Source organism: Perna viridis, chromosome 14 (assembly GCF_037379345.1).
Source record: "Perna viridis isolate PV_CMFRI_1.1 ecotype Kerala chromosome 14, ASM3737934v1, whole genome shotgun sequence".
Taxonomy (NCBI): Eukaryota; Metazoa; Mollusca; class Bivalvia; order Mytilida; family Mytilidae; genus Perna; species Perna viridis.
This window is the reverse complement of record NC_142458.1, coordinates 33,980,488-33,999,000: the sequence shown is the minus strand read 5'-3', so window position 1 is coordinate 33,999,000 and position 18,513 is coordinate 33,980,488. Positions and strand designations below refer to the sequence as shown.

The 18,513-nt window shown below is 31.5% G+C and overlaps 1 protein-coding gene across 7 annotated transcripts; it reads right to left on the bottom strand.

Annotated features, from left to right (window-relative positions):
* Positions 1-14,798, bottom strand: LOC148599079 (tetraspanin-3-like). 7 transcript variants are annotated; one of them, XM_088560202.1, is made up of 9 exons: positions 14,636-14,712; positions 8,813-8,973; positions 7,557-7,654; positions 6,102-6,317; positions 5,108-5,182; positions 4,713-4,823; positions 3,475-3,642; positions 2,747-2,830; positions 1-1,637 (listed from the first exon to the last, which is right to left on the bottom strand). In XM_088560202.1, exons 3-9 carry the CDS (start codon positions 7,626-7,628, stop codon positions 1,566-1,568), a joined length of 798 nt encoding a protein of 265 aa, XP_088416328.1. In that variant the 5' UTR covers positions 7,629-7,654; positions 8,813-8,973; positions 14,636-14,712; the 3' UTR covers positions 1-1,565. The 7 variants fall into 7 exon arrangements, with proteins under 7 accessions (XP_088416328.1, XP_088416325.1, XP_088416327.1 ...); XM_088560199.1 differs by lacking the exon at positions 14,636-14,712 and adding an exon at positions 11,866-11,976; XM_088560201.1 differs by lacking the exons at positions 8,813-8,973; positions 14,636-14,712 and adding an exon at positions 14,742-14,798.
* Positions 14,799-18,513: the final 3,715 nt, after the last annotated feature.

The following is an 18,513-nucleotide window of genomic DNA, read 5'->3' as shown; positions in this document are numbered from 1 at the left end:
TATAGTAAAATATTTTAATAACTAAAAGTGATAACAAGAAGTTTTTGAGTTGACATAAGTTCCTATAGCAAAGAACATTCATTTTAAATATGATGAGATGATCTGCTTTCTATTTGAAAGCGTCATGCATCTACATGTACACTATAAATTGTGACCCTATCATGTACCAATGGCACAAAATATGACATTGTATTTAATAAAAATATACAATTATAACATTGTGATACAATTATTGCTTTAGAGAGTCATATAAGTTTAAAGGTAAAAAGGTGTTAAAATTAACCATTATTCAAGCTTACATTTTCTACTGAAAAAATAAGACCTAAAGTTAAGATATCTGACCTCATGTATGTTTGCAATATTGTGTTACATTCATGTAATGTTTAGTATTAAAGAGAACCAATTCTAGTATTTCCTAGATACTTAAAAAGTCGATCGACATTAAAGAAAAAAAGCTAGTTTAAAACCGATACCAAATATCTACAAATTATAATTGTAATTAAAGATGAGCATTGGGGGCCTTGGCGTGAACATATTCCACGTATAAACATATTTAAATAAAAACATTTTAATTTGCAACATAAAAACAAACAAAAAAAAATGGCAAAAGTAACTGGCATTAAATTAGTGAGCAATACGACAAGAGCTTAGACAAGCGATGAAATGTACACATGAAATACTTGGTACTAAAACTGTAATTTGAAATGAAATAACTATATAAACTATATAAAGACAAAAATAAACAAAATATACATACACAATAAATACGACACAGATATTAAACAAACAGTTATAAGACAAGCAGAAAAAAAGACGGTTAAAAGTTTATTTCACATACATTAACATGTTATTACAATTTAAATTAAAATGATACCGCTCTTGATACATTATGTGCAAAAGTTGGGGTTTTGTTTTTGTTTTGCAGAGGCCTGCACGCGCTATAATTTTTTTTACCACTTACCACCTTCAGGTCTTTCAAGTTTGTATAGCTGGTTATTATGATGCATCAACTTATAAATTTTAGCAATTCAAAGTTGTCTCTCTCGCTTTTTTTTTGGGGGGGGGGGGATTGCCATAATTACTAATACTATAAAAATAGTTTCTTCCTCAATTTTTGATCAAGAGTATTATACCGCAAAATACTTAGATGCAAACATTATTTAATATGCCTAAACAAGTCCAATTTCTATTTAAAAGAACAGATAATCTTGTCTTCCCGTATTAATTTAACAATCTAATCTAGTTCGATTCTATTAATACATCCATCATACCATGAATAGCAGTTTAGCTTCCTATGATGCTAGTACATAAATATGCTACATATGTTACCATGTCATGGATCAGTTTACAATTATTACATTTACATTATTATTGAAGTCTGGGGACGACTTAAATGCGATATTTATGAATTATTGAATATTAATTACACTTTAACAAATCTGCTAATTTTTACATCAACGAAACACATCTTAACATTAATATAGAACTAACATAATTAGTCCAATATAATTTTCACTTTTTCGTATCGTTTATTTACAGTTTATCAGGAAGTAACATGATTAATATCATTCTTTAAAGTCATAGGAGTTCTCTGCTTTTGTACACATCATTATAAACGACAAAGTCATCATCACCAACTGAAACAGATTACACAAAGTGAGGAAGTTAAAAAAAAGATGAACCCTCAGAAATCAGGAACAATAAATAGTACCACATGACTGCTTTATCAGAGTGGACGAACGTTTTAAGCATTATGTGTTATAGAACAATATTTGCTTGATAGATTAATGTTCACTGTATTAGTTTCTTTGGCACCATGAAAACTGATTTATTCAACGGATCATAGTTTTCCTTTTCGTCGTTTGTCTACCCCGGCCTTGACTTTCTATGAGCAACTCGGCGGGTGTTTCTAGAAAAGCAGAGGACGCTTACCCTACCGGTGCACCTGGTCCATGCTCCCAGTTTTTAGTGGAGTCCGAGTTGCACATTTGCTTTTGTTACTTTGTATGTATGATTTTAGTTACTTGATGTTCTTTGTTGTGTGTGTCTGTTTTCCATGTCTGGTCTTTGTCCCTGGATTACATTCTTTTGATTACCGCTATAACCTTGGTTCCCTTGATTACTCTTTTGACTACAAATTATAGATTTGCACTATATTGTACTAGTATTACTTTTTTCTTATATCATCATCGCTTAAAGTTACAAGTCTTCTTTTGTTTTGTTTTGTTCTTGTTTTTGTTTTGTTTTGTTTTGGTTTTTCTTGTTAGTGTGTGTTAGGCCCACTCAACAATGACCTGTCTAGGAAACAGATGTCAAACAAAATTCACAATTCACAAAATTCTATAAAATATGTATACAATGTATATTAATTTGCACTACACAGTATAATTCATAAACATCTAGAAGGTTAATGTATGATTAGTATTTAAAGTATATCATTAGGAAAGGAATGTATCACATGATATCCAAGAAGACAGATGTGTATCTTCTGATGCTTTAAATATTTGTTTAGAATTTGTCTGTTTTGTTTATTATACCTCTATTTTATTTATTTTTTTTTTTACTGTATTTGACATTTTTTTTTAGTTTTCAATACTCGATATAATCGTATATCACGTAAAACCGCTGCCTTTAGGCTGCTTTTAGTGTTGAAATCTTTAATGTCATCCTTGTGATCACGCATTTTGTAGTCCATGTACAAATCCAATACCTATTAAACATTTTGTATCTTAAAAACTACACTTACCTCACAGAACACTAAAGTTGCAGCAACACCAATTATCACAGAGAAATACCTCTCAAATAGCACGCCTAGCTTGGCTTTACAACCCTGTTGAAGTAAATGAACCCGAATTTTTAAATAAAATAATAAAGTACAATATAAAGTTTTAATGTTTGTATCATTTTAACAATGATTCGCTGATAATTTTCAGTTTTAGCAGTGTTTATATACTCAACAGAATGACTCTAGGGTATCTCAACAGAATGACTCTAAGGTATTTTTGTCGGGGGTATTATTAATAGGGTATTTTTGTTGAGGGGGGTATTATTAATAGGGTATTTTTGTTGAGGGGGGTATTATTAATAGGGTATTTTTGTTGAGGGGGGTATTATTGCTAGGGTATTTTTGTTGAGGGGGGTATTATTGCTAGGGTATTTTTGTTGAGGGGGGTATTATTGCTAGGGTATTTTTGTTGAGGGGGGTATTATGTCATTTTCTCTTTTTCTAGACTTTGATTCGAAATTGTTTTGCATCCAAATTATTCCGATTACTGTAAAATCACTTTAATTCGCGGATAACAATTTTTGTGGATTAGGAAAGATACACAAGTTCGTTGATTCTTGAATTTGTGGTTTTGACGTTCGCAGTATACAGAATTTGGAAACCAAATTTCGTGGTCTGGCTCACCCACGAAAATCATGACAATGGGAACCCCACGAACAATAGCACTTTCACAGTATCTAAATCCTTACTGAAGTGTATGAATTTGCTGTCGTCGGAGCAGTCGTACAAGCATCGGCTAACGATATGTTTTTACAACACGAAGCTGGTATGGAGTGTGTCTTGCCGTCTGTTGACGTCGTGTTCCATTTCGTCGCTTTAGAGAAATCTGACGAGTCGTTAAATCCGCAACACTCCAACTAAACAAAAAAGTGATCATGTTATAATTATTAATAAGAAATTAAATGAAGCCTCAAAATGTTAGCAATTGAACGTAAATAAAAAGATATTAAGATCTCCTCCATTGCAAAATATACTCAAATGTTAGCATTTTATTTTATTTTATTTTTTTTTGCATTCATAGAATGAAGTAAGATAGCAATGACACTTTTAAGTTTATGTTTTTTGTACAATAATACCATAATCTCTAAGCAAGTACGCTCCACATAGCTAGTTGTGTCATTCCAGTTAAAGGACACCGGTTTAAAAAGCATTGTGGATAACCTTATAAAGTTTCTTTTTTATAACAAAATTGATACCATACATATATGTATTCATTCATCTCCAGATAAACACCTCGTGATTTATTTGACACATGACATGGTAAAATCCTTTCTCAAAGGGAACACATGGTACACAATGATTGATTTATATAATATAAAAGGACTTATGGATCAGACTACATGCCGGATTTACATAAAAGTTAACTAGATACATTGATGATTTTCTTTTTTACCCCTTATTATACTTTATATATATCATATTTTATTCGTGTGGAAATTTTCATCTTAGAATGAAGAAAACTCGTACTTTTTGCATATTTGTTTTAAAGACAACTGAGTAGTGGCAACTTCATTGTCAATTGTGTTTTGCTGTTATACACTCAAAAACAAAAAGTCAAAAGCGACTATTAAAAAAATCTTTTTTTTTTCAAAATGAATACAATCTAGATTAATTTCAATCCATAGAACAAAGTATCAAATTTAAGACACACTAACAGAACTCAAATCTGATTTATTGCTATGAAATTTAAATAAAACTAGATTGTATTCATTTGGGAAAAAATTAGCTCTTTACTTTTTTTGTTGAGTATATTACTTACGGTATAAAAGTGACATCTGTTTTTCACAGGGAATATAATAGTAACAAAAATGTGTTTGGCAAAAAAAAAATTATTACTATCAAAATTAGAACTTCGTCTTTGATCAGACTGAGCGATTCATTAAGATATGAGCTAATCATTGAATATCTTTATCATGATCTGTTTTACCTTTTGTTGAATAGCATTGAAATGTGTTGTAAATAGATTTTTACTCTCCGTCAGTCCGTCATATTCCTCTAATATACTTCTACCAATGGCCTTTTCCATTGTGTTTTCAACCTAAAAAGGCGATGGAATAAAATGGCAAAAATCTCTAAAATTTTATTTATTCATTTTCAAGATTCATTGCAAAAGGCATTTCTGTTCTGATAACCCTGTTGCTATGGCTGTATTATATGGTAAAATGATCGAATAAATTGTGGAAGTTAAAGTTGCAACCTTGCAATGAAAAGAAAATGATTGAAAAGAGAAACTCAACATTTTAAAACATCCTTTAAGGTGAGAAAAGATCGTGTATTTCATAAATTATTAAAAAGCTTTAAAATATTAAATATTTGCCTTACTGTGTGTTTAAAGACGATACCCAGTACAGTTCCAGCAACCTCTATAGCCAAAAGTAGTGCAACAATCATAGTATACTGTGAACAAAAGAAAAAAGGAAGTAATACAACAATATCAAATGAATTAGTTCAAGTTTTGTTTTGATGTTTTTTTCACTTTGTACATTTTCGCTTTTCCAGATTTGTAATCGTTTAGCGCCCATCGTACCGATTATTATCATTATTTATGGCACACGGTTTTTTGTTTTTATTCTTATTTTTTATTAAAACCTTAAAGGTTATATATTAAAGCTTCAACATTAAAGTAAAAACTTAATGGTTATTCCGAATATAAGAATAAAAATTATTTATTTTACTAGTATTTTATTTATTTAATTCATTCTTGGTATGGCGTTGTACGCATAAACAATTTTACTGTTTTTTATTTCCAGTTATTTTATACCGAGCGTAAGAGAAATAAAATACGAATATAAAGGCTAGGTCTAATTTAATTGATTAAAATAAAATTCTTCAAATAAATTATTTCTATTTCAATTTGTCAAATATCGGCAAAAAACCGAAGCGTAAACAGTGGGATGATCTGAATCACCCAGGGATTATACATCTTTTGAAATTTAAAGGACGTCATGTTAGAATTTAAGTAGTAGTCTTTGTAAGGACCATGTAAATTAAGTTGCTTTATAGGTCTATACGATGAAATGTATAATTATTCATTCCAATCTGTCTGTTTTTAAGATATTATCCACATTGAAAATTTAACAGTTTCTAGTATATTTTAGTGTCATTTACAGAGTTATCTCCCTTAATTTTTAATTCTACAGTACATTCTATATAATTTTTATCTCCTAAGAGCATGGATTATATGAAAAACTATATGTTAATTTCTGTTATATATAATGTTTTAAACAAAATATAAAAAATAAAAATATGTAGACTTTCCAAACATGAATCACATTTTGCATGATTCTTAGTTGGAATACTACTTAATTTAACGTACTGCTGCTAGAAGTATCATGCTCTCTGTTATCCCTGCTACAATGCCCAAAATCCCAAACAATACAACACAGAAACCACCAGCTATAATCACATAGCATCCTATCTTTACATAGGAGTCATCAAATAACTCTATCTCATCCAGATGAGTCAGGTGCATAAAACTTGGGTCATCTAAAACTATCCATATTCCTAACCCTGCTGCTACAATTCCAAATAGCTGAAAAGGAATAAGTTTACTGGTCAGATATAAGATATGATAATAAATTTAATACGATTATATGACAAGGTCTTTATAGATAGATTTTCCTTCCTTGTTGACTCAAGTAACTGGAACTAGCAAGAAAATGTTTCGACCGTTTTGTAATTACAAAGCCTTTGTATATGGTTGAAGCAAAGATCGATTTGATAGTTGGTAGTCCAGTTTTGAAAGACTTAAACTAAGATCCTATTTGGTGGCAATTTATTTTTTGTTTGCTATATGACGACCATTTAAAAGAATGTTCGCATTTTTTCTTTCAGAAATGCTTTTGTTTGAATCTTCGGTGTTTAATGGGTCAGTCTATTGTTTGTATTGAGTTGATTGCCTTTCCATTTTTCATCTGTTACATCGTTACGACCATACGGAGCATAATAACTCCAATTTACCGGTGCACCTGGTCCATGCTTCCAGTTTTTAGTGTCCGAGTTGCTCATTTGCTTTTGTTACTTTGTATGTATTATTTTGGTTACTTTATGTACTTTGTTGTGTTTGTCTGTTTTCAATGTTTTGTCTTTGTCCATGGATTATATTCTTTTGATTTCCTCTAGAATTTTGGATCCCTTAATTACTCTTTCAAATTACCCTATACTGGGCAGGCAAAATTATTACACATGAATTTCACCAAAAATTCTTTGTGATTTTTACCTTAATCGAGCGAATTGAACTTTTCACAGAGTTCACGTGAATTCTGGATGAATCGAGCCTTTATTTGAATTTTATAAATAGTGAATTTCTCGTCTAAATAATTTTCATGTGAAGTTCACGTGAATTTCTCGGGAACAATATTTGCCTATGTAAGCAGTCATGACTAAATATACGGTCTGTCTTTTATTATTTTATGGTATTCACATTGTTCATTCAATAGGTGATTGTTTTAGTCATTCCTTTAAACTCCGAGGTTTTATACATAACACTTAGTAAATTTTAGCCTATCAATTCCAAGATTGTTCCTATCAATTTTTAAACACAGTGACATACATTTTCAAATGCAATTTTCACGTTTGCATTAGAACGATAATAACTGTAGATGGAGATTTAAAATCGTCAATTCCGATTTAATGGTCGCAAACAACCATTTACCTAGTTCCGTGACGTGTCGACAATGAATTTGGTTTTCTTCTGTCAATCAAAGATTGATGGACGCACCAAAAACTTCAAATTAGATACAGTTTTCTACTGAGTGAAATGTTAACTTACAATAATAGGGATATTGACAATAATCAACACAGCCTTTATACACGTTCTTTTTCCTCCTTCTTCAAGACTCATTGTTCTTTATTGGTGTAAATTGTCTTCTGAAAATATGCATAAAAAGATTTGTTTAATCAATCTTTATTTGTTTCTTTTATTTTGAATGACCGTAAAACTACAACCGTGGCATAAGTAACATTACGCCATAATGCTTATCATAGAAATGCCTACGTCAACTGTTTAGTGAACTTTTATGGAGGAATAATATCAAAATATTAATTAATACCAATTAAATAATCTAATTTAAGGTGTTTTAAAAATCAGTATCAATATGCAGTATAGTTTTGTAAATTTGCGATCGTACAATTAAAATATTCATGGTCATTATCCAATCGTTGCTATTAAACTTTGTGGTTTATGTTATCATAAATATTCACTCTTCATGTGTAATTTTTGTACCATAGTGTAGAAAAATAATTACATATTTTCTTATACAAATAACTACATGCAAAACAACATTAATGTCACGTAATTTTAAGTTAATTGAATTATTTTTCACCATTTAGAATACAATACACTTTTATACGTCTTGAATGCCGATTCATTCATCAGTCGTCAATGTTCGGCCAGATGCTACATACTGACTTATACCACCTCATTTAACCTTTTATATATGACGAACCGCCAGTTATGGACGATAAACAAGACACCATGTAGGCGTTCATATATATGTCTAATATGACTAATTTTCACATTAAATGTCTGTGGAGGTGTTTACCCTACTGGATCAACCAGTCTTTGAATCATTTGCTTCGAAATTTCAATCTTTTTCTACGTATTTGTTAATGTTGCAAACATATTACTTTTCGCGGTTGCTAATCTTTGCGCATTCAGTAAAGTGAACATTATTGTGGTTTCAAAAAATAATAAGCGTTATATTTACTCATTTTAGTTACATGTTTGATGCATAAAATATAGAAGAATAAAACAGAATTGAAATTTCAATAACTACATATCACACGACTGTCATCAGTATTTAATCGTGTTCTGGCCACATATTGCAGGTAATGCAGTGAATGTTTCTTATTAATTTCATATTAAATTATGATAGTTTACATACCGGTAAAAGCTGTTTGTTCAATAAATTCGATGAAGATAAAAAAAGATTTTTACTATCGGTAATTTTAATTGTCATTCTATTTCCATTGTACACTAATTTATCTAAGTAAGCATCAAAATGTTTTCGATTACACCGAAATTACCTATTCTAAAGATTCAAAGAATGGCTGTTATTAGTATGTTCTAATATGTGTAGTCGTTGTTCAGTTTTTGGTCATTAATAGCGCTTGTGAGTCTCGTCACGTGACTCCGTAAATTGGACCCCTCTGAAGGATGTGGTTATCAATAGAGTGTAGACTGTAATCTTATCAAAGAAAAAACACTAATACATAAACACAACGATACAAATATAACACCATTAATAACCAATACAAAGTTGGTACATGTAATAATAAAAACTATATATTATATTGATGAATCCAGAAGTCATTAAAATTAAATACAAGTCGGTCTTTGGTTTCCAATGCTCAAAACACCGGAAATCCCGGACCAAAAATGAATCGAAAACGAGTCTTAAAAGTCGCATGCCTAACTTGTGTAATTAGTGCAACATGAAAGAGTAAGGTAGTCACAGTTACTGCTACTTTCTACTGAATTGCGACTTAAGACCACATAAATATTTTTACAATGTTTTCGACCAGTGAATGATAACGTTTCTATCTCGTTTCGGTTACTTCTTATACAACCTCAGCGATTTTAGGATAACGAACTCGCCATGAGTGCGGGAGGTTATTGGTTTGATCCCTGGCCGAGTCTCTCAGAAGACTTTAAAATTGGAAGCCACTGCCTAACTTCTGCTGTTGCTTCTAAGAGTTAGCACAATTTTATTTTTCAAATTCAAAATGGTATTACATTTTATATTGACATATTTAGGTATGTGAACATGTAATGTTATTTTTTCGCATTTTAACACAGTAAAACCGTCATTGTTGTGCTTCATATAACTATATAATGTCAAAGTGTTATTGTTTGTGGGTTATCAATTTTGGTGTTTTTCATGAATTTAGTAAATCACACAATGTGGTTCCCATCGAAAAGGAAACTTCCAGAACAAATCTACGAACTAACATTTGTTTGCCTATACCACAAATAAAAGAACTTTTATAGTAGTATATACAGAATATTGACAAAGATAAATACATATAACATGTATGTAGTAACGTGATCAATATAGATATGGATAAACAACATGTTGCAATGATGGTTAAAATGTATCGCTATTTCGTATAGATTCATATAACAAAACATGCATGTCAAAGGAAGATATACGTTTGACAACAAAATTGATTCTGTAGATGTGATCGCAAGCTTGTGGCAATGTTATCTTCATAGTTCTGTTAAGTTTAAGCCCTCTTCCTTATTTAACCACAGGCGTGAGCAGGTCTTGAGGTCTTGTGCATGGGTTACTCTTTATTTGACACTATACTTAGTATTAAATTGAGGAAGGTATGCCCTGGTTATAAAATGCGTAAAATATTTAGGAAAAATAAACTGATGATAGTAATTATATCATAATATGAGATATTATATATCGGTGCACGAAGTTTATTTTGACTTATACCATTGACAACTTAAAAAATCAATGGTGTAAATGAAGAAATAGCAAAAATATATTTATATATAAATATACAGATAAAGACTAGACACGGAACAACAAAGACCCTCAAATAACCAAGAGTAATCAAGGGAACCAAGATTCAAGCGGAAATCAAAAGAATGTAATCTAGGGATAAAGACATGGAAAACAGACACACACAACAAAGAACATATAATAAATAAAATAATACATACAAAGTAACAAAATTAAATGAGCATCTCTGACTCCACTAAAACTGAAAGCATGAACCAGGTGCACTGGTAGGCTAAGCGTCCTCAGCTTTTCTAGAAACACCTGCCGAGTTGCTCATAAAAAGATCAAGTCCGGGGTAGACGAAAGAGGAAAGGAAAATTATGACACATTCAACAAATCAGATTTCATTGTGCAGATGGATACACCGTAACGATAATAACATAAAATAACATATACAAAGATTTTTCTTATTAACTGCAGATTGAAATATTTAGTATTGTATAAGGTATCCTACAGACTGACAGTGAACTAGTTACTGTTACAATGGATAATATAACAGCTGTTTTATCATTAATGTATTTGATATGTGTGGTCTTTTTGCAGCAAGGCAAAGACCCAAAACGAAAAAAAGGCAAATGCTTAACTCAGATTATCCTTAAAAACTTCGTAAATGTTATAGGTATACTTTTCATATTAAGTTTATAGAAGCTCTATAGAAAACTATTGTATATAGATAACTCATAAAAGTTATGAATCAAAGATATCTTGACATATGATTTTATTATGATTAGCTTGCTAAAAGGTCACTTAAAGAAAAGCAACCTTTCCGATAAAATAGTTGTATAATGTCTCCATACTACTGTGAACGTACTTAAATTAAAGAATAACAATTTTCCTTGATAAGTGGAGAAACACATGTTCGTGGATTCTTGAATTCGTGGTATCGCGTTGTTTAGTATATACATCAATCCTTTTCGTAAGGAACCAAACTTCGTGGTTGGGCTTACCTACGAAAACCACGAAAATTGGTACCCCACGAACAACAGTATTTTCCCAGTACTTAAGAAAGCAATATGTTAATTTTATTTTACATATTTTTATAAGAGATTTTATTTAAAAATAATTACCAACAGTACCTATATTAAAGCGTTATGTAATTTAAGGAATTTTCTAATTTTGTAACAGGTTTATAAAAAGTGTAAACTGACCTTAACCGTATTATTTCGTATAACCTGTTCAACGTTTAGAGACATTCTTTTATTTCATTTTTAACTTTGTTAGTAGAGTAATATTGCATTTGTGAAAAGATCAGTTAATCAAATGAAATTTCAGTTTTACATCTGGTACGTTTCATACGGTGTTCATTCCTACAATTCAATTACGGTTATCATTTCTTTGGTCTCTTCGTGTTTAAGAGTGCGCGATTTTGTATTCTTAATATTAACAAGTATATAAAACTTTATATGAAGACTATTAAGTAAATACACATAATATCATTCAACAAAGAAAAAGCAACTATTACATAAACAAAATCATAAATAAGTTACCAATTTAACTGTTTGGTCATTCTTAAAGGTTATATAAGGAATGACAGAGATATTTTTCTATGAGGAAATCAAAACTTACGGAATATATCAGCAGAAAAAGGTTGATGTCGTCATAATCGCATTACAAAACTTGGTCTATGAGATGATGGACAGTTTTTTTTTTTTAAATCCAATCAGAAAGATGTTATATCTGAGATAAAATTATAAGCTTTTAATCATTATGCATTCTACGTAAAAAAAATAAATATTTTTTTTTAAATGTACATCATTTTGAAGAGTCGAACTGTTTGTGTTGATCGTTCATTGAAAATAAATCAACTCACACTCTACAAAAAAACTGAAAATAATGAATTAAAATTTGAAAAATAAACTGTAATAATTAGCTCTTAAATCCAAATATCACAAAAATGCCATGGTATATAAACACTATATTGTTTGATTTTACACGTCTTTTGGTAAATTCACAAATGAGTGTTAAATTTTAGCATTAAATAAACCAATAATGTTAACTTAACTGAAATGAATTGAAGGCTTCTAACTTCACGTAAAACGTGTTTTGTATTTTGTATTTCTGTAATATTAGTCTGCACCATTCATTTCACTAAAAATACCATCCTCGGCGTCGATACGTTTTACCATAATTGCGTCATATGGGTATTTAATGAAGAAAATGTCCATTATATCGTTGCAGAAACACATGGATGGAATACTGTCAAACTTGATAACGGTAAAACGCACATTAAAGGTGTATTACGGCATTTTGTATAGCAATGATTGATGACTACAATGTACAGCCATTAGAAAATCATTAATTCAAGTATATCATCACAGCCTCAAAAAATAAATGATAAACATTCTTTGTGAAAAAATAAAGTTTAGCTTCAAACAAATTAATTAATTACATGACAGTTAGAGAAGTGTCGGTTTGGAGAAAATACTAAATTTAAAGTTACAAAATAAATTTTATTCAATACATTCTCTTTTGAGTAATCTGGAAAGTTTGTGCAAATAAAAACAAAACAGATATCCAGTCTTGTTTGATTTATTGTAAGGCTTTGCAAAATATTTTGATTTTATCAGGTTAAGTTGAATACCTAATTAATGCATTTGTAACTCCTCTTTCCTTACAAGCATTCAAATATTGTTAAAATTCAGCATGATAGACTTACTTGAGTACATCTTATAGTTTAGGTATCACCTAGGTACCAATGAAATAATAATGTTATTTTTTAAGACATATTTGAGTCATGCATTGATTTATTTCACATGTAACACCTGTCATAAAGAAATTATAAGAATGTTGTTAATTACATTCTTCTGCATGTTGTACTTAGATCTGTTTCAAATTTTCGAAGTCCATAAAGTTTGGTTTAAAGTTCTATCCTGAATAAGAGACACGATTAACATATCGAGAAATGTTTTATGATGACAAAAATGACAAAAGGAAAAAGCATTACTTTATAATGAAGAAGTTATACCAAGTTACCAACAAAGAGACCTCCATTTAAAATATAACACCGAATTCGCCAAGAAAAGAAAATACAACAGAAGAACCAAACACTACACGCTGAAAAAACGAATTGCACGATGTAAAATAAAAACCAGGGTGAACCGGGAAGGGTAAGCAGTTTCTGATTGCCATTCCATTAAGTCGTTACATAATCTTAGCGATAAAACTTATAAGGTATGCATGCTACACAGGAAAATGTGCCACATATGATAATCGTATGTTGCTCGATTCATATGATAACCACATGGTAATCATATGACAATTATATGATATTTAAAATATGAGAGTCATATGATTACCATATGATTCTCATATGTTAATTTTGGCTTGAAAACATATGACTATCATATGTTTGTGAAAAACATATGATATCGTATGATAATCATGCGATTATCAAATGTAAACCGAAACATATGATTCTCGTATAATGCTCAATTTATGATAATCATATGATGCAAACCATACGATTCTCATATGTGACACATTTGCCTGTGTAACCCCACTCAGTCACATTATTCTGATTCAAAGTCAATTAGTCGACACTCTATCGACTACCAGTTTTAAGGTCTTTGGTATGATTAGGCCAAAAACCAAACAAATCGCATCCCATAATCCGGGCAAATACGCTACCTTGAGACCACCAAGGCGGTTGTTAAAAAACAAGAATTCACAGTTTGTTTCACATAGCCAATATTCTTTACGATATATAATCAAACAAGAAATAAACCTTGCATCAAGTTATTTGTACTGTTTCCTTCCAACGATGCAAGGATAGGAAGTAGCAATATAGAAGCTACATAAGGCGAAATCCGTGTACGAACAAACGCTGGCAATATCAAAGACAAAGAAAGAAAAAATGCACAAACATAGACAAAGAAATATATTATAATCTTGTTGTTATGTTTTAAATAAAAAGGTTGTGCATTTACTTTTCAAAAAACAATCATTTCATGAAGTCTGTAGTTTGGTTTTATTTAGTCATTTGTAATTCATATCATTTTATTTTCAACTTCCTTCAAATTCCAGGTCTTGTACTGGGAAGTGGTTTGGCTTTTTAATATTATAATATATTCCCATCAATGAAGATGTATAATAAAGTTTAGTCCTGGCAAAATGTCCTCTTTTGTATTTTTCTTTTGTATTATATTAGTACTCTCAGTTATATATCATTTATGGTCGCCGTCATATGTGCATTTTCCGACATCTAGTTAAGTTAGTTGATGAAGTAGTTACAGTATAAAACATATACTAAAAATTAAATGTTTTACTTACCCAGTAAATATACCAGTAAATGATAGATTTAAATATATTTTATCATTGAAAGTATATACTTTCTTACCTTTGACGTGAAAGTATTTCAATTTCCAGTTATTTTACAGACAGAAAAAAAAAGTAAAGAAAAACACTAAGCCTGAGAGAAGATGACTAAAAATCAATGTACCTACAGCTGTTACTTGATATTGTGAGCTTTACAAGTGTAATTTCCATCAATTTCTACATTTCTATGCTTTATATAACACGTCATCGCAGGTAAAACGCATTTTATGTTAATTAAAGAAGAGAAAGATGCGTCAAATGCTTTGTGTGACGTCATAAACCGTTCTACGTAACGAATTTATCATGAGTAACGGCGGGTGACTCGTGATATTGATTTTTATTCAAATAATATTCTTTTTTTTCGATTCTTATATCTTCCAATGCTTACTGCCTACATTAAATGTTCAAATTATTTTATTCTAAGGTTTGGAGTGGGGTTATTTAGCTACACTGAATACAGTGCCGCATATCCTAATCATATGTAAGCCAATACTTACAAATGAGAATCATATGAAAACCGTATGACCGTCATCTAATAATCTACATAATTATGATACATATATGACTTTCATATGATTCTCATCTGTAAATATTGGCTTGCTGCCATATTATAATCATTTTTGTGTTAAACATATGACTGTTATGTGAGTATCATAGATTAACATATGTAAACTAAAACAAATGTTTATCATATGTCGCTCGATTCATATAATAACCATATCCCGCACTTCATATGATTCTCTTGATGGCACTGTTGGCTGTGCACTCTTAAAATCACTGATTGTGTTTGTTTCACAGGTACGTGTTTCCTGCAATGGTATATCTCACCTTCTACTTAAGCATAGAATTTAATTTGATTTATCTATTGGTCTGTTATAAAGAGTTTGTAACATATTAGGGCTAATAGTCCGAACTAAATTTGAATCCAACATAAGTTATTACTGTTTGAAGCATTACTCAATTTGAGAAAACTTATCAAATCGCAGATTTATTCTTCAATGCATTGATGTATATCACATACGTATATACCTTAATGTTAATGATTAATGAGTCGTATCTTTACTCTTATCAAATCACATGATCTAAATTGTATATACTTGGTAAAAGAATACGCCTGCTTGTTTCTAAAAATAGAAAGAAGTAATATGTATCATACAATAGGACAGGGTCTCTCAGACTGCAGATGAATATTTTTTCAATCATAACTACTGTCTCAGCTGTGTATTCCTTGTTTCCTTCTATACATGTACCTGCAGGTCAGTTTACAATGTTGGACCTGCCACTGTTTGTCTGTATTGTCTTCTCTTGTATATGCATGCCTTGATGGTCCCACTGTTAAACCCAGTATTAATCTTAACTACCCAACTCTTTCATAGCCAGCAACTTCCTTTCCAATGTTAATCTTCGTAGGCTTGTGACACTTGAAACTAAGGATTGTATTGTGATGATTTCATTGTAGAGCTCATTGTCTCGTGATGGGAATACCTCAATACTGCGGATCGGAATAACATATACCACTCCACCTAGGGCTAAATAACGCAGACACATATAACTCCTTAGGTCGGCGCCTGTTGAATCCTGAAGAATTAAATGTACATTTATGTCATTTGATATAAATAAATATTTTATTCGGATCGTTACGGTGTATCCATCTGCACCATGAAAACTGATTTGTTCAACGTGTCATATTTTTCCTTTCCTCTCTCGTGTATCCTGGACTTGACGTTTTATGAGCAACTCGGCAGGTGTTTCTACCCTACAGGTGTACTTGGTCCATGCCCGAGATGCTCATTTACTTTTGTTACTTTATAACGAGAATAGGTATGATGTAAATGTCAAAGAGACAACAACTCCAACAGGATGAAAATGTCCGCTCCAGGTCATCCGATGATGAGGAAATCGTCATGCTGGCCCAAAACATCATTATACACAGGTACAGTGTAAGAGTCGCCTAATATACTCAAGTAACATAAACATGTATTATTTTGATTTTTTTTATGTTCTTTGTTGTGTGTGTCTAACGCATAGAAAACAATGATAAAATGATGACCATCATCATCGCCATCTGTCAGTTGCGTAGCCTGGGTTAAAAAAATATGCAAACCGGTGGCAAGTAGTACAGCAAGAGTTTATCATTCTGGTAACAACTTTTATCTCATAATTACAACTGGATATAATTTTAAATGTACAAAACAAACTCTGTGAGGTATAAGACCACAGCCAGATTTGACTTGATAAATGCTTATCAAGGGAATAAACTTTGTATTTTGCCATTTCCATCCGATGTAAACATTTTAATAGCCTGGTCAAAGTCAAATTCAATTACCGGATGGATATGCACCAATTACAAATCACTGAGTCTGTCCTCAACCATTTGTTTTGTTTGTTTACTTGTTTGTATGTTTTTCTTTGTTTGTTTCAGGTCACTGGAAGATTTCTCAGTGGTTGCATATATTCCTGGCATGGTTAATAGAACCTTTACAGCTGTGTAAATATTAGGATTCAGCTCAAGTTCCGCATGCTTTAGGGTGTCGATTAGTGTACTCGGCTTATCATGGACGTTTTTGATATTTATATATATATTTTGCCACTTGCATCACCACCTGATCATTTCTGACCTTTATGTAGCAGAAGATCTGTAATGAAACGTGAAAAACTCTATGTTCTGTTTCCTGTGTGAGCGAATGCAAGCATTGAAAATATTAAGAACTGTGCGAGAAACTTTTCCTGGGGAACAACAATCCGTTTCATTGGTGAAACGGATAAAATACTAGAAATGATCGATGTCAATACTCTTCAGGTGTATCTGTGTGTTCCTATGTTGTTGCCTTCCTTTGGTGTGCTCGGTCGTACGTCTTGCGTTTTCTGCGATTTTAAGTATATCTCCATACAACACTTGCCACACGGTATCGTATTGCTTCAGATGCAGCATCTATTACAACAATTAAAGGCAAGCTGTACTGTATGATATGTTCTGTTACAACAAGAGAAAATAAGAACCCAAAAGATTGAATGGCCAGTTTCGGTTGCTTTGCATTTCTATCACCTTCTGTACCAGAGAGCATAAAGGGTTTCAACAATTAAAGCATGATCAGATTTGAATGTATTCAGTGGATCTACTCTGCTTGACCATCATGTCTCACTCATTCCTTTTATTTTTCGTCGACCGTTAAGAGTCTCTTTCTGCTCTAGATCAGCCTTATCTTGTATAATTTCAAACCTCCCTATCCTATTTGAAGTATATCTTACGTCAAATGAAACATCCTTCACTATATCAATTGCATTGCTACAGAAAGGAAACTGGCATGTTTTTACTACTGCTAAATTCAAGCAATGTGCATACAATGCACATAATGCGCTTCTGGTATTTCTGCTTGAATACATGTACAGACGCCAGAGAGAATTCCTGCTATATTTGTCCGTGATAATTGTGGCTAGAGCCTCTTTTTTTGTTGAACTGGCCTCGACAAATCCGACGACGACTCTTGAGTGATGCTGAAGCAGTTGGTGGAACTACAGTCTGGAACGGTACGTTGTTTTAGCTGTTGGCCACAAATGTTGACCGATTCATTTTGATTTTGAGGCGATTAATATATCGTGTTCGGGGGGTTGCTTTGTAAATGAGCTGTCAAAATTTGATCAGACTCTAAATTTGATAAGGGCCATGCACGAAATAATCTTTTTCCTCGGTATGACCGCGCAAAGGGATATTTTGCTTCCTACAAAATTGCAAATAAGTAGTCTTCAGTATACCTTTCAATATATCTCTGTTTCTTGAGATTTTGTTTTCAAATGAAGTACTCCACAACGAAACAATATCTTTGCGTCTGCTTTCAGCAACTGACATAAAATGTTTACCCATTTCAAGATACTTGCTATGCCTAGGCCGCCCTAAATGAT

What these genes read in the sequence shown, in the direction of transcription:
- LOC148599079 (XM_088560201.1), bottom strand. Translation starts at nt 7,628, where the DNA reads ATGAGTCTTGAAGAAGGAGGAAAAAGAACGTGTATAAAGGCTGTGTTG. An exon ending in TTGTCAATATCCCTATTATT is followed by an intron (nt 6,318 to 7,556) that starts GTAAGTTAACAT and finishes ATTCCTTTTCAG; the next exon opens with CTATTTGGAATTGTAGCAGC. An exon ending in TCAATGCTATTCAACAAAAG is followed by an intron (nt 3,643 to 4,712) that starts GTAAAACAGATC and finishes TTTTTTGTTTAG; the next exon opens with TTGGAGTGTTGCGGATTTAA.